The 20,925-nt window shown below is 43.0% G+C and overlaps 1 protein-coding gene across 3 annotated transcripts in view; it reads left to right on the top strand.

Annotated features, from left to right (window-relative positions):
* The window catches only part of Egflam (EGF like, fibronectin type III and laminin G domains), a 179,968-nt gene that overhangs the window by 67,167 nt on the left and 91,876 nt on the right, over window positions 1–20,925 (top strand). For 2 of the 3 annotated variants that reach the window (XM_055601137.1, XM_055601138.1), the window contains exons 2-5: window positions 4,663–4,772; window positions 6,459–6,542; window positions 17,135–17,252; window positions 18,280–18,415. In XM_055601137.1, coding sequence (XP_055457112.1) covers window positions 4,663–4,772; window positions 6,459–6,542; window positions 17,135–17,252; window positions 18,280–18,415 — 448 coding nt within the window. Of the gene's footprint in view, window positions 1–4,662; window positions 4,773–6,458; window positions 6,543–17,134; window positions 17,253–18,279; window positions 18,416–20,925 lie in introns of those variants that run through there. The other variant, XM_055601139.1, reaches the window with a different exon arrangement.

Raw genomic sequence — 20,925 nt, forward strand, 5'->3', positions numbered from 1 at the left:
ACACACACACACACACACACACACACACACACACACACACACACACAGACTCACTCACTTAAATTTCCCAGACTCTCTGAAGCCCGCATTCTGAATATGAACTAGGTTCTGCCAATCAAACACGCCCTTGGGAGATATAGAAAGCAAGAAAGGGGCAGAGGCCATTTTCCTGCTGCTGTTTTTGCAGCCAGGCCACATCATCAGAATATGAGAACTCATCACTGCAGCGTCCATCACTAGCTTGGATATCTAGAAGCAGCTGTGGCACCAGCATTGACAGTGGGGGAGTGAAGGCTTCTTGGTTCTGAATCTCTACTGTAGAATATAATTCCTGCCTCTTTTTTTCCATCCATCTATCCATCCATCCATCCATCCATCCACCCATCCATTCATCGTCTATCTAGTACTTTCCTTGCATATTCAAAGCCCCAGGTTCAATACCCAGAACTGCCAAAGTGTCAAAGGACACCTCAAGTTTTTCTTTTTTCTTTTTCTTGTTTTAAATGTAATCACTTTACAGCCTAATCCCAGTTCCCTCCCTCCTCTCCTCCCAACCCCATCCTTATGCCCTTCCCCCACTCTCTCTTCTTTTCTTAGAAGGGGAGGCCCCCAAGGGGTACCACGCCACCCTGGCATCTCAAGCCACAGTAGGACTAAGTGCATCCTCTCCCACTAAGGCCAGACAAGGCTGTCTAGCCAAGGGAAAAGGGATCCAGAGATTCAAAGCAAGAATGAGAGAAAAGCACAGAGATTCCTTCTACACCCCTACCTCTCCACATATGCTCAGACTCCCCTATTATAAACAGCTCCATCAAAGAGGCACATTTGTTCCAACTGGTCAACCTCTAGTCAACTATCAGCTGAAGGTCACAGTTTACATTAGGGCTCATTATTGCAGTTAAATATGATACAAGTATAGATAGTTATATAATGGCATGTATATACAGCATTATAGTATCACACTGCAATGGTTAACCATAACTATTCAGCTTGATTGAATTGAGACACACTCCTGGGAGGTTCAAGGCACACTTTTGGATGTGCTTGTGACAGTGTTTCCAGACAAGATTAACCAAGGAGAGAAAGTCCACCTTGAAAGTGGCTGACCATCTCAAAGGCAGAATGCTCAGGTAGAATAAAGGGAGAAGGAGAACATAAAGCCAGTATAAGCATTCTCTCTCTGCTTCCTGACTTCCTGAGATGAGCTGCCCTACTCCACCACCCTCTACTCTACAGACTGGAGTCTCTGAAACTGCACAACAGAAGCCACTCTTCTTTTGAATCCTGTCTCTTGAGTATTTGTCACATATGGAATGGTTTCTCTTGTAAAAATTCATCTGTTCATCCCTATCTCTCCCTAAATGTCTGGCAATCACCAATGCTTCTACTGTCTTCAGGATGCCAACTATCTGGAATCACTCAGTCTGTAGCTTTTCTAGACTGAGTTATTTCTCTTAGCAGTATGCATTTAAATTTCTTCCATGTCTCTTGGTCATGTAACATCCCATCTATTTTTAGTATCAAATAACATCCCATTGTCTGGATGTACCACAGTTTATTTATCCATTCAGCAGTTGAATGACATCTTGGTTAGTTGTAAGAGTAGGCAATTAAGAGCAAAGCTGCTATAGTCATATATGCACAGAGTTTTGTGAGAACAGGTTTTGGATTCTTAAAAAAAAAAAAAAAAAAACCACGAGGTACACAATGCTGGATCATATTTATAAGAAACCACCAAAAGCTGCCTTCCAAAGTGATTGTAGCAATTTGAATTTCCATGAATGAGAGATTGTGTTTAAACCTGGGGATTGAACTGGCTCCACTGATCCTCTTCCTAGAGCTCATAGATGCCATACATGGGGCTGCAGTTCAGCAGATGAATTTTGGGAAGAACTATATACCCATCATTCCTATAGCTTTTTATCTTGAGACAAAGACTCCCTAAGTTTCCCGGACTGGCCTAGAACCCCCCTCTAGTCCTGATCTCCCCGCTGTGGTTCCAGAGTAGCTGGCATTGCCCCTCACCTTACCAAGCCTCATTTCTTCCCATGCTTGGCAGGGTTCTGGATTTGGGCCATTCTGGTAGCTATAGACTGAGATCCCACTGCTGTTTTAATCTTCATTTCCTTCATGATGTGACGTTAGGCATCTTCTCATATGCTTGTTTGCCATCTGTTGATCTTCTTTCATGGATTTTTTTCTGACACATATTAAAAACTTCATTATTTTCTCACAGTGGACATTGATTGTTCTGTGTTTGTTGTTTGTTCAGTTGCTGTAACAAGATGCCAGAAGCTGTGTGGCTCATAAACAACAGAAATTTATTTTTCACAGTTATTGAAACTTTGGGACTTAGGATCTAGCTGCAAGATGGAGGTTGCTGGGGGAAGGCCTTTATGGAGATGCGGTTTTTCTGATATTTAGGGTGTAGAAAGTCCACAATTGTGTCCCTGAGAGATTCAGTAAAGGCACTACCTAGTTCTCTTGCTGTCAGAGGGAAGAAGGGGTACTTAAAGTTTTTTTTTTTCTAAGAGCACTGTACTGCTTTGCTTGTCACTCACTGTGACAAACTCCACGTCAGAATAACTGGACAGAGGAAAAGTTTCTTTTGCGCACACTATTGGAAGATTTCGGACATTGTGGAAGGCGCGGGGGTGTTAAGATCGTAAGACCTGGTCTTGTCTTTGAGGACTGGGAAGCGGAGGGCTTAGGGTGGCAGTGGAGGCGGATGTATCTTCTCAAGCTTCCCTTAGCAGCCTACATCTTGCAGTTGGGTCCCATGTTCCACAGGCTGTATAACCTCCAGAACTGTGCCACTAGCTCAGGCCCACGTGTTGAAACACATGAGACTCTGGGGGACATTTCAAACTGAAACCACAGCAAACACCGATTCATGAGGAGGCACCCTCCTCCTCCAGTCACTGTCTAAGTGTTAGGGGTTGTGTTCAACAGATAAATTTGGGGAAAAACATGTTTAGCGTGTAGAATTTATATATTTTCTGGTAGTCCTTCATTGGATGTAAAGAACACATGTTCTTTAGTAGTCAATGGCTTGTCCTTTACTCTCTTGAGATGGATTTGTGGAGGAGAAACTCTGGAGGGCTAACATTTACCCTCAGGAAGCTCACACTGCTTATTTGGAGCAAGACACGCATCAGCATAAGCTTATAAATTAGTGAATTTCTCATATACATGCTTGGTTCTCACGAGTCTTTAAGAATATTCATTCTCTTAAGTTGGAAGTTCTCAGCAAGTTTTCAGGGTGTCAATTGTTCACCTAGATTTATTGGTGAAGTTGTTCTGGGGTTTCCCAGCCGTCCAGGGAGTGCTGCTATTGTATAATGGGGAGGCGTTAGCAAATATACAACCGTGCTCTAGGACAGCTACCTAACTCACAATGTCAAAGGTGTCAACCCTGAGAAGTTGTCTTAGGTACAGGGATTCTAAGAAATTATTCAAATTAAATTAAGTGTATGCTTAAGGATTTTTTTTTTCCATTTAATCTTGGCGATAGCAATGTCAGTAACCTACATTAGCTGGAATGCGTGTGTATTCTAATTTCTGAAAGATACCCATCCTGGAAATAGCTGATCGTGCACATGAGAAGGCACAGGTAAAAGTTCTCAGAGTTTTCTTAAGAGGACATTTCTAAACAGCCTCAGTGTCCACCAACAAGGCTGATGGTTACTGTACAAGGGAGCTCTGTATGGGAGAGCTGTAGGCTGTGTGACTCATCCCACTTTTCCTATCACCCACAATGATAGGAACGCCTTCTGTTTTGTGCTTGGGTTTGGTATAAGATTAAATCCTGGGACATCTTTGGCATTCCTGGGCTTGGAAATAAGAAAGGACTAACCCTTTCTCTGTTAACCCATGGGTGGGGTAGTTTCTCTTTCCATTGTTGTGATAAAACACCCTGAGAAATGCAACTTAGAGGAGAAAGGTAATGATTCCGGGTTACAGTAGGTTATCACAGGTGAGTCAAAGCATCCCCTCATCGTAACTATTTAGCCATCTCTCCAACCATCTCTTTCTCTGCTCCTACACAGTTCAGGATCCAAACCCAGGGAATGGTACTACCCATAAAAAATGGGTCCTCCCACTTCAATTAACATCATTAAGACATTTACCAATAAATATGCCCACAGGCCAACCTGGTCTAGATAATCCTTCACTGAGATTTTCTACCCAGGTGAGTCTAGATTGTGTCAAACTGATAATTAATTATTATAGACCATATTTTCAAAACAACCCATAAGAATATATAAGCTCTATAAACAGATGTATGTAGGTGACATGCATACCCAACATATACATTATATGTAAATTAAGAACTGATCATCTTATTCACCCCTTCTCAAATTCTTATGAAAAAGCCATCTAGTTTGGTCTATTGCACTGCAAACTGTGACTCTCACTTTGATGGATGAACACAAGTTGCAGAACAGATCAAAGGTATTGGTCAGGCCACTTTCTCTTCCAGTGGCAGGTTGGGAGTCAGCAGTCAAACTCTAGCGGGTTGTCTGAAACCTATGTGGTTTATCAGTCGACACTGCGTTGTTCTTAACTGTGATCTTTGTCTATAAGTACACACTCAAGTCTTGTATAAATAATACTTAGGCTACATGGAGCATCTAATGCAATCTGTTTTGTCTGAGGCAGGCAAGATGGGCCCTCCTCTTGACATCAAGCTGGGAGCCTTGAACTGTACAGCTTTCAGCATCCAGTGGAAGACACCGAAGCATTCTCGTATCCACATCATTGGGTACACAGTGAGTACAGGGGCATGGAGGATTCCGCAGTGTGTTTGGGGGAGGGGGTCTGTCTGTCTGTCTGTCCATTTTTTTTCTGTGTGTATCTCCTGTATAGGTTGACTACTCCTAATCTGCTTGGGGTCAGAAATGTTCCTGATTGGGGATTTTTTTTTTCCTTCAGATTTCCGAGTATCTGCCTAATTCATAATTAGATATCTTGGGACTAGAATCCAAAGCTAAACCCAAAATCTAGTAATTGTTTAAATGTACCTTCTACATACATATAGCAGGAGACAATTTTATATCATTTCTAGTTTTCACTCATTATGTGAAGTCAGGTGTGGAATTTTACTTTTTTATATTTTGACGCTGTATCAACTCTCCAAATGTTTCATATTTTGAAGCAATTCAGAGCTTGATTTTTGTATTTTAGGTGTTCACCCTGTTTTTTGACCCCTTACACCAATCCTCTTGTGTTAATAACTGTGCCATTCTCCTCTGGTGAGCTGATAGTACCATTAACCCATTGGGATCCATCCAGTCATTTTGCTGTGTAGCAAAGGAAAGAAAAGCAGACAGAATACACAGTGTCTGCTACCAGCTTCACATCATCAAATTTAGATAAAAATGCAGAGGCAGAAAAAAATCACAGGTTGTCACTGACAGGGTCTGAGTTAAAGGGGCACACAGGCAAAGCAGGGGAATTTTTGGGAATTTTTGTCCTTTTCCACCAGAGACTACAAACTAGGTTAAACTATTGCAGTTCACCAAAACATTTTTCTTTGCGTAGTGTTTTTAGAAATGAGTTGACTTTAGAAGTCAGGGAATTTGAGACTTCTAAATCTCGGTGATATTGGGAGAACTGGCCTTATCAAGCTCACAATGCCCTGCCCCTGGGGTTGAGAATGTCATCCAGGATGGAGAGAAAGCAGCTTGTTCCTTTTGAGTCCCAACACTCCCTCCTGTCTTTGTTTCACTGAAGAACAGAGGCTGTTCTTTGTGGCCCAGGCCCTCCGGTCTTAGAGTAGAAATCTATTTTGAGACTGTCTTGGTTAGGGTTTCTGGTGCTGTAATACAAAACCATGACCAAAAGCAACGCGGGGAGGAAAAGGTTTATTTCATCTGGCAACTTTCAGGTCACGTTCCATCACTGAGGGACTTCAGGACAGGAACCAAGCAGGGAACCTGAAGATGGGAACTTAAGCAGAAGCCACGGAAGAGTGCTGCTTACTGGCTTGGTCCACCTGCTTTCTTCTAGCACCCACAACCACCACCCAAAGTGAACTGGGCCCAAGAGAAAAGTCACCCCAGGCACAGCCATGAGTCAGTCTTATAGGGGCACTTTCTCAGTTGAGGTTTCCTTTTCCAAAATGACTGTATCTTGTGCAAAGTTGAAATAAAACGAACCAGCACAGTGATTCATCTACAGACATAAGAAATATATGCCGCAAGAAGATTATATTTTGGGGGGGATGGGGAGGAGCTGAATCCAACCCTACCCATTCTTCCTCACTGTAGGGGTCTTTCTCCAAGCCTGTGTAGGCTTATGGCCTTGCTGGGTACTTTCCTTTACTCACAGGTTACCTGTGCTTATGGGGCAAAGTGACCTATCTCAGTGGCCACAGCCTTTCTGAGTGTTTTTGAACTTTTGATCTTAGAGAAATGTTGCCTCTATTCTCACCAGGGTCTCTGCTTGTTTTCAAGGTGTTTTACTCTGAGGTTGGTTCAGACAAGTCCATCCGGGAGCGGTCCCATAATGTACCTGTTGGCCAGGACGCCCAGATCACTGTGAGTACTTCCTTTTAGGCACCAGAGCGTTTAGGACCTTCCTACATAAATGTTTCTGGCTTTCTACATGTACTCCCATGCATGTAATAATAACAAGGGTTTGTGTTAGCATCCTCAAGCATTTCCTGTGTGCATTGCTTTGGTGACATGCTATACCTCCCTTTAGAAAGGCAGGCATTTGATGAAAGGTTCCATCGCAGATACTCTTCATTCTTCCTTAAGTGGAATCAGCCAAAGGAAGGCCTCCTCCCCTTCACTGTTTTTTCTTCATAAAATTCAAGGCTGACACTTTTGTAATCTCAATAAAACTTTATAAATAAACATGACACATCTGTGTGTTCCCAACTGGCTGGAGACACCATGCAGAAGAAAATGATGTAATTTGAAATGTATATTCACATGGTGTGTTGTTTATTTTATTTTCCCGGCCTGGTACCACATTTCAACTTCTCTTATTTCCTGTCAGGGTCTCTCAGGGTGAAATTTTTGCTTTTGGCTTCTTCTGATCCCTTTCTTTCCCACTCCTTCTTCCCATTCTGCCCCTTAATCTGCAGGCTGGAGCTTCAGAATAGCTCCATAAAGCATGACACCAGTGCCTACAAACAACACTGTCATGATGGCGGTGGTGGCGCTGTCTGTCACTCCCATTTAATAAGTGCCTGCTGAGTACAGCACATCCCGGAACCTATTTGTCATCCTCGATAAGCTGCTATTACTTATTAAGTGTCTGTCACCGCCAGGCACCGTTCCTCCTGCTTTATGTTTGTTTTTCTGTTTAATCTTCACAACTCTTCCATGACCTCATTCTACTGACAGGAATGCTGAAACAGAGGGGTAAAGTAACTCCCCCAAATCATATATTAGGAAGAATCAGCATTACCTGCACCCTGTGGGTGGAGGTCTGAGCCCCAGACCTGTCTCGTCTTTACTAAAGCTCTCATGACCTGGGAGGACTAGCTAAATTTACGTTTCAGCTGGCTGGTGTCTTCCCATCAGCCTTCAGCCCTGAACTCATTAGCCTCTGCGGCCCTCAGCCCCAGCCTGTGGTTCTCTCTGCCCTTGGTTGGAAGATTAGGACAAGGCATTAGGGTGTCCTGTCAATTTCTAGTGTTTCAGCACCTTGCTGATGTAGCAACTGGCACAGTGGCTTCTGTATGCCACTGCAAGATAACTTGGGGGTGGTATTCATTTAGATTAACTTCCTGTAGGAAACCAGCTGGAACTTTCTGTAAACCCACTGACCCCACCAAAGAGTGGGTATTTCCCTAGTAGTGTCCCCACTAGCCTTCTGTGTTCCAATGCTTGCTTTTCTGTGTAAAACACTGTCAAGGCACTGACCCAGAGCTTTGAAACTGAGAGTTCATCTTACACAGAGGACCTGGGCTCTGGTCCTTGGCTCTGTGAGGCCAAGTCAAGACAGGTGTAAAACAGAAGACCAGGACTATGACACTGGGCTTCTGGACCTTTCCCTCCCATTTGCAGGTTAAAATGTTGACCACAGTGACTTTGCCTAAGCTTTGGCTTTGTGCCGTGGAAAGAATGCGATAATCAGGCTGCAGTGAGAGCATACAAAACTCTGCCATAAAACATCATAAAGATGCTAGGCGTCATGTCTGATGCTCTGATATTGACTGTACACCCTCCATTATGGTCATCCGGACATTAGGGTGTCTTGTCAATTTCTAGTACTCCGGCAGCTTGCTGATGTAACAACTGGCATTGTGGCTCCTGTAAGCACGCTCACTGCAAGATAACTTATGCTTGCTGTTGGCCATAGAGTTCAGTCTTGGAAAAATTCAGCCTAGCTTGCTGGCATGTGATCCAAGGTACACAGGAGGCAAGCAGGAGAATGTCAGCTTAAGACCTGCTGGATACAAAGTTCAAGGATGCACCATACGTTACTTAATAAGGCCATGTCTCAAAGGGAAAAAAGAAAGAAAATGAAGAGGTAAAAGGGGGAAAAACACAACAACTCAATGGTAGAGTACTTGACTAGTGTGTGAGAGGCTCACCATTCAAAGGCCAGTATATAAAACAAAACAAAACAAAACAAAACAACAAAAACAAACATTTATTCTGATAAAAAAAAATGAGGGAACAGTAGAAGACCAGAAGTCATTAACATGACATTTAATAGACAGGATTTAACAGGGATAGACAAATATTGACACAAGTAGTCAGTCAAGAGATAAAACTTGGATCTGGAAATGAAAACTTTCTAGAATGTCGGATTCAAAGGAATACCATTTCAATGGGAGGAAATGGTTTGAACCTTGGGGATGGGCTTGTGTCTGTGTAAATATGGCTGGGTACCTGCATGTTTGGGTGGGGGTCAGCACACTTGTCCAATATGCAGGACTAGATAGGAAATAATGACTGCAGAAATGCAAGAAGCCAAGATGATGGAATAGGAAGGCTTACACAATGGCACTCCATGTGTTTGGATTCCTTTGCTTTGCTTCCACAAACTAAGGATTTTCATGCTGTTCTAGGCCGCAGATAATATCTATGGTTTTCAAATTGTATGTCAGAGTACCTTGGGGTCTTTGACCAAGCTTATAATGACACTCTATAGTAAAACTTTGAGGCTAGCAAGGAGGCTTGATGGGCTTTTTTAAAAGTTAATGCACAATCTGGGACATGAGTTTTTTCCCCAAGACATGTAAAGGTGGAAAGAGAAGACTGACTTCAGAAAGCTGTATCATGGCATTCATGTCCCCAGCACATAAATCATTGCACACACAAGCATAATAATAAATAAGAATAACAATGATAATTAATAATAATAACTTTCAAGGAAAATGGCACCATCTCTGTGAATTAATATTAAGAAGGCATTTGGTTATAACTACTTAGTAAATGAAACTGTTGTGCATTCATTTTGGCCCAGAGACGGTATAAAATGTTTCTAGGAAGTTATGTGTGCCTCAAGCACAGAAAGGTTGGGATCTCTGTACTTTAGCGCATCAATCTATGGCATATGGATGCTGTGAGAATTAAATGGGGAATGGCTGTGGCACTCTCAGCACTCCCGCACAGAATAAGACCTAGGAAGTGGATGATATCATTTACACTACTAAGAAAAAAATGTGTTGGCCTCTGCCATCCTTGCGGCCAGAGGCAGGAGCTCTGTGGATTGAGTTTAGCCCTGCAAATTTTCTCTTCTTCTTTAGTTCCCTTCTGTTTTTTCCTTTCTTTCTCTTCAGGAATTTCCTGGTCAATTTCCGTATGTTTGGGAAGTTGAACCCCAACACCAGGCCAGGATCGGGGGAGGAGGGGAGGGGGTCCTCTTCACTGAAATGTTGAATTTTCTGCATCTTCTTGTCCCTTGTAAGACCTGCTGTACATAACTAATTCTAGGGTTAGCAAGTGGGATTTTGATCATGTAGGAAGGGGTATTAGCCTTTTTGTGCCTGATGTGTTATCTCATAAGGCAAAGAAAGGCTAAAGGATTGAAGTCAGTTGAACTCTGGGTAAAATTATAGGAAGCTGATTGAATAGGGAGAATATTTAAACCTGTGAACAGCATAATGTGGAGAGTCAGACCCTCTCCCATCCAACCTCTCTTATCCTTTCACTTTTACTGCCACAGAGTGTCCTCCCAGCATGCATCGGCCCCATTACCAAAATAAAACTTGATTTTGTTTTCCAGATTGAGTGACAAGTAGGGAACTAAGTTGACAAATGGGTAGTCTTTTTAAATAATTCATTGAAAGGGAGAAACAAAACAACAGATATTCTGGTCAAAATGACCTGGTTGGCGATGTGCAATTCTCAGAGATCTTTTGATAGTCTTCTCTCCAGAAGCTTCTGATATGGTTAGTTTTCTGCACCCACTTTATCTTTTGTCTTAGAAGAATGACTCGTGGCTCCACTCGGAAAAAAAAATAATGAAATAAAGCAAAGAAAATTTGATAATACTTTTGGGAATTAGAAATAGAGAATAATGGTTACACTGGTGATTTTTACATTTTGATCATTTATCATCAGTTAAGTGTTTGAGCACACACCAAGATATGTATATTTATGTATTTATAAATTATACATGTAGGACTATACTAATATATTATGTACATTATGAAATTCCACAGGATGTCAAAAGAGGAGATAAAACAGAAATAGAAAGTTCTGGTTTCTTCGGCTATCTCAGTAGGCTGTATTGCTCACCTAAAGGCTCCAGGCAGTTTTTTGGACTCTACTGGTCTGCCTGAGCCAGAACATCGATTCTGTTTGGATCACATCTCAACTTAGAGAAAACTTAGGAATTGGAAGATTTGTTTGTAGTTTCCACTCTATTATCACCTGAGCAAAAATGACCTTTGGCAAGGTTACTGAGCTCATCAGAATCTCTTTGACAGAGCATGGATAGACTAGCTATGCTTCCTGACTGGAGCCCCTTTGGTCGATAGAGGGCATGCAGAAATATGCCTGAGTATCTTAGTGGGGCAAGCACCAAGGTTATAAACTATCTCATAGTACTCAGGACAGATTCTGCACAAGGAGGACTTTCAGCCCCAGGCTCCCTTCCATCCCATTGTGCTTTTTAAATTATTTTTTAGATTGTGTGTCCGTGTGTGTGTGTGTGTGTGTGTGTGTGTGTGTGTGTACAAGCACATGTAAACTAGAAAGCAAGGAATTGCTTGTGACTCATGACTGTGCGGGTGTCATTGATGATTTCTCTCTGTCTCCAGCCTCCCACACCACGGTTCTGCCAACCCTTTTTGAGCCCTCATCCTCATGATTGAAAGGAGCTAGCTGACACAGACATGCTATTGCCAATGAATGAGAAAAAGAGGAAAGGGACACACACACACACACACAAACACACACACACACCTTTTTTTTAAGGGATGACTCAGAAATTCGCCTCTGCATTTTCACCTTTGTCTTATTGGACCAATTTGACTCCTGTGACCATGCCAAAGGAAGGAGGTTGAACATCTCTTGCTGTGGTCCAGCTAAAATGCAGGGATTATGTTATGAGTGAGGAGTGAACGGATATGAAGAATTGAGTCATAAGATCAAACTGTGGATGGTGAAAGTACTAGGGCAGCAGATACAGAAAGGCAATTGAACTTTGGGCAACCAGAGACCAGCTTTGGCTATTGGTGTGCTGTGCCTGGCAGCCAGGGGGTTGGAAAGACTAAGATATGGAATATTTTATAACATCAGCTAGGCTCGCTGTTGCTTCCTTCTGTGTCGATTCAGTTTCAGCATCTATAAAGTGGGGATAACAGCACTGACCTCTCAGAGCTATTCTATGAATTGAAAGAGGCACTGGTATGCCAAAACCTTTTAAATGCCAAAGCACTGCATAAAAGCATTTGGTTAAACCAGTCATCAGACGCAAGTATGACAGCATGGCGATCAACAAAGTGGGTGAAAATACTGGGTGAGAGCTATCCTCGTTCGGTTACTTGAACTTTCTCCCTGAGCTCAGTGAGGTGAATGACTTGCTTTCCAAAGTCTCCTGAAGATGTGACACTAACAGATGCTCCTTGTGTTCTGGAGACAATGGATGCAACTTTAGGAAAAGGTCTTGCATTTCAGAAAAGAATAGACAAACAAAAATCAGGGTGATATGGCAATGCCCAATTTTGCCAGAAAAAAACCCAAACACAATAAACAGGTGGAGGGGGAATTAAGGCTACTGGGTTCAGTCTGGCTTCTCCCGCCCCCGCCCAAAGTATCTCCAATAGAATTGGAGCACAAGAGAGAGGGCCACCTTGGCTTGTTTTTCGGCTTTGACAAAGCAACAGAACACAGAAACACCCTTTTATTTAGGGAAGAACGTATTCAACACTTCCTCAAGTTTCATGAAAGGCTGAAGTGGCAATTACAAGGTTTTCAAGGACAAACACATAAAAATTTGTAGAATTGTCTGGTATTTTACTAATCATTCCAAAGATTTTCACAAGTCACAGTATTCTGAGAAATTCTATTTGGGAGAAGAAGTGTCAGCGGAAGAAATGACAGTAAATCACTAGATCCAGTTCTTTCTTTATAGCCCCAACTTCTCAGTACTCTTGACCCTCTCACAGTCAGGCCATCTGGCTAGCACAGCATCCTGAGAGATGATGGGCTGGAAATAGCTAGCCTCTGTCTCTCCCATGTGAGGTTAGCACTAGTCTTCAGGTCTAACGAGCAGTTTGTGTGCCTGCTAATGCATATATGCCACTTCCACAAATACAACTGTTTTCTTGGATTTTAGTCTTAATACTCTCATATTTCTCATATGTGAGCATTCATGTAATAGTTAAATAATAATCTAGTCTTCAGTGTTTATTATTGATGTAAGCATCACAATCCTTTTCGGTGCAGATGTGATTCATTTAGAACTCAGAATTAGGAAGCACATTGAGCAGGGTTTGGATCCATAGTTTGTCCCTTACTAAGTTTATGTCCTGAGAACGACGAATTAAATAAGGGTATGTGCACAAAGGCAAACACATAGAAGAAGAAGAAAAAAAACCTGCACAGATGGTAATTAATGATAGTTAGATTTAGTATTGACTCCTGGCAAAATCAACACTAGTCTATGAAATCATATCATCTACCTCCATTTTCATATAGTACAATGGCTTCCCAGGAAAAAGGATGCTACAGCAGATGCCTGTAGAGCATTCCTGTGGTTTGAAAGATTTTCTGCTTTGTGGGACAAGACTGGAGTGTCAGTTGGGTGAAGAGTAAAACTGCAGTTTCAGACCCACCCACTCCCTCTAGACTCTAGACCCCTCAGCTTGCCCTAACCAGTGGTATGGAAGGTAGAGTTAGGACTCCAGGAAGCAAAGCAGGAGCAAGCACTATGGACACAGACCTCATGTTAAGCAGAAATCCCTTGTGAAGGTGTGTGTAGGAGAGAGAGGAGAGGACAACCAGGAAGACTGGAAACAGACACCTTCTGGAATGATATAGCAATGGCTCAGACAAGGAGCTAAGGGGCGCTGAGGTAGAAGTGGAGGAAGGAGGCAGGTCTGAGGACATGAACAGAGGTGGACAAGAGTGCTTCAGTCTTGTCTGTTGCTGACTACAGAGCCTGGAGAAGGAATTATGTCTCATCCTGTTTTGTGCTGCTAAAACAGAACATCGTGGGTAATTTATGAAGAGGAGAAATTTATTTGGCTGGTGTTTCTGAATGCTGAATGTCCAAGGGCACAGGAGTCACATCTGTTCAGCATCTGGCGAGGGCCTCCTTCTGCGTCATCTTGTTGTGGAAGGTGAAAGAGCCCGAGAACATAAGAAAGTGAGGGGGTGAAACTCACTTCTATTTATATTTTTAGTGTCTATTTATTTAGCTACTCATTCATTATTTTATTTATTTATTTTAGAGGCAGGATACCTGTAGCCTAGGCTGGCCTCAAACAAACTCTCTGTGTAGTTGGGGATGCCTTGAATTTCCCAGCCTCCCACTTCTACTCTTAAGAGCTAGTTCCTTCAATAACTAACTAGTCTACTCTCATAGCAACTAACAAAATTAATCCATTCCAGAGGGCTTTGTTGTCATGATCTAGGGCTGGAATCAATGTCTAACACTGTTGTACTGAAGATTTAGGCCTGTAGTAGATGATGAGCAAGAGCTTGAAGGGGATGTGTTCAAGCCATAGAAGGTACTGTTGATCAAGATGGAGGGGTCAGTCATTGAGCTCTTTTCTTGATGAGGTAATCTGCTTCTCTGAGGACGTATTGGTTCTTGAGTCCTTTCTTTCATTTCACTTAAGTTCATTTATTCATTTTTCAAAAGCCCCACATGAGCACTGGCAGGGTGTCTGTCAATACCCTGCTAAGCTCTGTGATACCAGGGGAATAGGAGGTGCATCCCATCCTCAGCTGGGTGGGGAGAAGGTGACAAATAAACAGACTGTTATAATACAAGGTGAGCAGTATTAAGATTGAGGCCCATGAAGGACACCAAGGAAACGGAGGAGGGGCATCTAACCAGACGGGGGCTGGGGGGACAGGGTAGAGAAATGAGGTAATGTCTCAGTTGAGTCATGAAAGATGGGCAGGGTGAGCCAGGCAAGGAGTAGAGAGAAGGGCATTTCATGGAGAGGAGCAGCAGGTTCAAAGGCCCAGAGGCAAGGAAGTGAATGGCATAAGTGTGATCCCTGCCAAGTTCTTAGATATGACTGGAATGTAGAATGCAAGAAGGGGCAATGGCACGGGCGATGGTAGAAGGATAAACCAGGGGACACATGTATGCTCTTCTAAGGGAAATTTAAAGTGTAAAGTGATAGGGTCTGATTTGAGGCTGAGGACAATAGCAGTTTGGGGTCCAAACTGGAGAACAGTCAGTTCTTGTGGTAGACAGAATCAACCCGTTGTCTTCATCATAAGGGCTGAGACTCAAATGGCTATTGGGATAAAATGACATAGGCAGATTCCAGTGGAATGAAGAAGGTGTCATCCACTACACTGATAACTGAGTGGGTAGTGAGGAGGGAGGATAAATGAGATGTAAGTATCAAGAAGTTCTGCCTTGGAAAGTGGGAGGAGGAGGGTGAGTAGCTCTTATTTAATTTTCCTAGTAGGAAAAGGAATAATTAGTTGAGCTTTGGTCAGGTGTGTGTGGTCAGGAGTTAACAATCAATGTTTTAAGTTTTCATAACTATCAGTTGAATGCATTTGAAGCATTTTTTTAACCTAACTTTTCTTTGGTGACAATGGATGTTTAAGCATCTTAAGTTGTTGTGGAATAAAAATAATATGTATTCCTAGCTCTCAAACAGTTCTGTAGTTCACAACCTTGTTTGAGAAACAGTAGCCGTTTGTACCGCAGGTTGAGCATTCTTTATTCAAATGCTGGGGATCAGAGTTTCAGATTTAAAATATTTTTGGACTTCATGTGCATGTGCGTGACTTCATGTGCATGTGTGTTGTCTGTCTCTGTGTGTGCATGTCTCTGTGTGTCTTTTTCTCTGTGTGTCTTTTGCTTATATATCTGTGTCTGTGTCTCTGTCTGTGTGTGTCTATGTGTGTCTTTCTGTCTCTATGTCTGCATCTGTCTCTGTGTGTGTCTTTCTGTGTATGTGTCTGTCTTTGTGTGTGTCTGTCTGTGTATGTGTGTGTCTGTGTGTATGTCTGTGTGTGTCTGTGTGATGAGATAGGATGCAGGTAGAACTCAACTGTAAACAGGAATCACTTTACGTCTCAGTTATAGTTTGTCACACAGTTTGAAGATAACTGCATGAGATTTTCTTGGTGTTTCAGTGCTTTGTTTGGGCTCACTTGTCACATGAAGTCAAATGTAAATTTTTTTTACTTTTGATGTCATATTAGTATCAAAAAATCCTAGGATTTTGTTATCTTGGATTAGAAATTTTGCCAAATTAATGGCAAAATATGTACCAGGTGTTATACCAAGTTTAGGTGGTCCAGAAAAGTGTTAAGGGAAGGGTTGGAATCCTGAAGTAGATGGTGAGCCTAGGTAAGCAGAGGAGAGTTGTCACAGACCCTGGACAGCAGGTATCAAAACCTGTTTCTTGAACATGGCCTCCATACCAACTACGGCAAGCACACACATGATCCCTAAAGTTATGACCATACAAGGCAGCTACATGTCCATTACTGAAGAAGAAGCTGACACTCAGGAGTTTGGTGTGAAGGACACTGCTAGGAGAAGGTGAAAGAATCAGGATTCAAGTCCAAGACAAGCTGGCTCCAAACTGGTACCCTTCCCACTGCGCTGTACTGCTGCTTCTCTCCGAGAAGAGCAGCTATACCTGCCACTTAGCCCCGCTGCTGGGGACAAGCCTCCTCTCCTGAATCGGAAGGACAAATCTTCAGCTAGGGCTTTCCACTCGGTGTGGTTCTGCCAGGAAGAACCATCATTAGTTCTAGCCATTCCCGGGGAGCGGGAAACAGCATCAGCATCACTACCGGTATCATCTGGGATCTTGTCAGAAGCGCGACAAATTCGTAAGCCATTTCTCATTCAGGACCACTGACTCAGACACTCTGGGAATCAAACCCATCATTTACCTTAAGAAAGCTCTCTCGGTTGGTCCCAGTGCTTTAAAATTTGAGAATCAAAATTTTCGTCTCTTTACTCTAAGGTACAGATCAAAACTCGAGTTTGTCTTGAGGCAGTTTACACATGGAAAGAACGACCCGGGTGTTCCCGAAGGTTCACTGCTCACATTGCAGCAGCCCTGAGAACAGCATCTGAGGCATGACTAGGTTCCTGCTTGGAGCGCTGTGCAGACTCTGATAAAGACCACCCCTCTGCCCCTGCAAGACATGCTGTGTTGTTTTGCTTTTTTTAATTTTTTTTTATTTTGTAACTGGTCCAGAGAAGTAAACCTTACAGAAGCTGTTTAGATCATCACTTCCCAATGTGTGGGTCATGGCCCCTTTGGGGATTGAAGGACATGTTCCCAGGGGACATGTACCAGATATTTACACTATGATTCATAACAGTAGCAAAATTACAGTTGTGAAGTAGCAACAAAAATAATTTTGTGGTTGGGGGTCACCACAGAGTGAGGAACTGTATTGAAGGGTTTGCTTTACTTTAACTGTATTAAAGGTACTGCTCTCGATTGTCCAAACAGAGCTTCTAATTCTTGCCACCTTTCTTGTTTGGTTATTGACAGGAGGAAGTGATCGGAGATTTGAAGCCAGGCACTGAATATCAAGTCAGCATAGCAGCTTACAGCCAGACTGGCAAAGGGAGGCTTAGCTTTCCTCGGCATGTGACCACTTTGTCTCAAGGTAAAAGAAAAAAAAAAGGCTCAAATTAATTAAGAATGGGAGAGGGTTTCCCATGTACTTATGCTTACATTCAGCAAAATGCACAAGCCAGATACTGTGCTGGGTTCTAAGAGGTCAGTGGCGACCACAGGAAACATGCCTCTGCTCTCTCAGGACTCAACAGGGTCAGGCAAGACAGTATGTGATTAGCATATACTGACAGACTGTAAAATGTGGTACCCATAAGCTGCAGGGCCTTACCACATCAGGATGCAGGAAGAACTCATTGGAACAATAAAAAGTGAGACTAGCAAGTGAGTAGAAATCAAGACAGTGAAGAAGGGGAGAGAAAGGGAAGGAGAAATGCAGGGAATGTGCATCCGTGAGGTAGAGAGGTGGACACCAGAAGACGACGCTGGGTTTACTGCAGTCACTGTTCACGCTGTACTCTTTGTCAGGAGGAGACATTAATCTATAACCGCCTGCATGACCAGAAGTGCTTAGAAAGGTCTGAACGCTAGTGTGCATAGAACTAGAAGGTGGGGAAGTCTGGACAAATAGACAGTAGCAGGTACCAGGTGACAGGATCCTTTTTACACATGACGGCATGCACCCACATGTCCTACCACTGCTATGCATTCTGGTCATCAGTACATACACAAAAGACACATACAGAAGTGTCTGAAAATAAGTTGCAGGAACAATGAGTATTCTGTTTCCTTGGGAGCCAGTACTGATTACAGCATGGAAACAGATGAACAGTTGATAGGAGATGGAGGTGTGCCGAAAGACCCTCAGGGGTACACATCCCGTGTCGCGGGGCCAGTGAGGCCAGCTGAGTCCCTTGCCAGCCCGAGGTTCTGCAAAAGGAAGGGAAAACAAGATTTCAGTGAGTGTGTTACATGGTGAAATCATCTGTGTCTTGCTGTTTGGCTTGGGTTTCAGGCCATACCAAATAAGATACATTTCAGTCGCAGAACATGCACCTGATTTGGATGTATCCATCCTCTCCATAGCCAAGTCTAGCTGTGTTTGTCCTCCTGCCTAGAGTCCTGCCTGGCCCCTGCAGCACCGCAGCAGCCACATGTCCTTGTGGTTTCTGATTCTGAAGTGGCCCTCTCTTGGAAACCTGGGAAGAGTGAAGGAAGTGCTCCGATTCAGTCCTACTCAGTGGAATTCATTAGGTGAGTCACAGGTCAAACCAGAGACCATGACTATGCCCCATATGACGTGAGACAGACACAGGTCTTCACTGGGCCTCAGCCATTTGTGCGTTTGAGGTCGTACACAGTCTTGGAGGACCACGTTTGCAATTGGGCCAACATATGTCCATGAATGTTCATCTTGGATGAGCAGTCATTGGGGACACTGTCCCCTCCTTCTCCCTCCTTTGCAGCTAAACACTGTTGTGAGCTCTGAAAACCCTTTATTCACCTTTGCTAACAAGCTGGCCTGCATTTGAGGCTTGAAACCTGCCCTTCTAACTTTAAAGCGTTGTATCAGAAGTAAATATTTGATGGCTTTTCTCAGAATGGAGGGAAGAGCTCCTTACATACAAACACCATGCACTGTGCCCTCCCATCCATATTAGCTTGGGGCAAGTTTCTAAGTCTGAGTTCAACTTTTTCCCCTCCTAACTATATCCTAAGTACTTGTGATTCAGTTTGATGGACCGTAAAAACTCATGCGGAACTCATGATTGTCAATGCTGTGGTGCAATTTTATTTATAAAAAGAGAAGAAGAAGAAGAAAAGGTAAACATAAAGGAATTCCCAATGCAAGGTCTTAGCCTGAATCTGGGTCTCCATTTGATTCTGGATAGAAAGTGAGCAACTGGGGTCAGTCTGGCCTGCATTAAAGATGAGGAGCTCTTCTGAGCCCTGTATGTTGTGGATTCATAAAGAGACTTCATTCCTCAGGCTTTCTGAAGCTGGGGCAAAGGGTCCTGTCAAGATCTGATGAGTTGTTTTTGTTTGGAAATTTTTTTTGTCTTGACCTCCCAGTTTATTCCTGGACTGTGGGAAGCAGACATTTGTGTCTTCCAAGATAGTTCTCAGGCAGGGCTTGCTGAATTCCAAGTAGCAGAAACTTGAAAGAAGATTGGAGCAATGATGTGTGAGCTTCTGTGACTGTAAAGTCTAGTGGCAAGTCTGAATTCAGGGGGCACTAGATCCATGCCACCTTAGCAGGGAGTGTTCATCCATCTCTCTACTTCATTGATTCATTTTTAAGTAAGCTTTCCCATACCCTTAAGTTTTGTAGCCTTCAAGCTTAGTTCTCTACTTCCAAGAGAGTATGGATTTCTCTTCAGACCCAGCAGAATTTTGATATCTAGGTTCTTTTCCATTCTCCAAGCTGATCCCAGTGGCCAGGGTGGAGAGAATTTATGAATTAGCTAAGCACTGGTCACACCACAAGCTCTGATCACAGCCGTAGATGGGAGTTTCAGACCTGGGGTGTGTAGGCTCAGTGCTCAAGGTGGGTAATCCTCAAAGAGAAACTGTAGAACAGCTTTTGAAGTGGCAAATGGATGATGGGAAAGCCTGGAAGAAAAAAAGAAAGGAAATGAAATAAAGAAAAGAAGAAGTAAGGGAGGGAGGGATGGAGAAAAGAGGAAATGAAGGGGAGGAAGAAATGACCGACGAGGAGAGAAAGGAAGAAGGAAGGGAGAGGAAGGGATACTATTTTGAAGTTCAGACCAAGGCTCCTGCCAGATGGTAGCACATTATCATGCCTCTCAACAGGTAGGCAAAGCCTGGAGTGTGCTTAGAATAGAAATGTTTCTAAGCCTGGCTCTAATACTTAAGCAACACTCAGAGTTCTAAGACTCCAGTTTTTCTCATCTAAAAAGCCTGAGAGGGATTTAACACATGATTTATTTCCACAAATAAATTACACAACACCAACAGAACAAAATGCAACACTTTAAATTTTGAGAAATGCATTTTTAAGATTAATTATTTATACAGTATCCTGCCCGCATGTGAGGCCTGCAGGCCAGGAAAGGGCACTAGATCTCATTATAAATGGTTTGATCCACCATGTGGTTGTTGGGAATTGAACTCAGGATCTTTGGAAGAACAGCCAGTGTTCTTAACCTCTGAGCCATCTCTCCAGCTCGAGAAATGCATTTTTTAATCACTGCCCAGCGTATCATCTGTGCAATCCCCAGCAGAGATGGTAGTTCTCATTCACTGATTGTTTTACACTCAAACATGTATTCTTCCAGCTCACTCTGTATCTGATGTTGATAAAAGGTAGATATTATAATTTCCTAGTCTTTCACACACACTGGAAGCAGAAAACAAAAATATGTGCCTTCAGAACCAGAAGCCCTGGGAGAGAATGCTGCTTCCTTTAACTCTTTAGCTGCCATGTAACCCTAGACAAGCCCTCAAAGCACAGCTTGAGGCAAGGATGTTTACTTGGAAGCCAGAATGAGACAGTGGGGGCCCTGAGACAGGAGAGGGGAGCTATAAGTGTGCTACTAAAGATACTGTTGGAGGTAACGGGGTCTTTCCTGCAGCCTTGACTCTACTACATATTACCTATCATATAGGTTTTGGAACATTTTTTATTGATTATTAATTACAGTTTATTCACTTTGTATCCCAGCTGTAGCCCCCTCCCTCATCTCCTCCCAGTCCCACCCTCCTTCCCACTTTTCCCCCTATTCCCCTCTTTTGAACACTGG

This window comes from Psammomys obesus, unplaced genomic scaffold, assembly GCF_907164565.1.
Source record: "Psammomys obesus unplaced genomic scaffold, mPsaObe1.curated_primary_1811, whole genome shotgun sequence".
NCBI classification, from domain to species: Eukaryota; Metazoa; Chordata; class Mammalia; order Rodentia; family Muridae; genus Psammomys; species Psammomys obesus.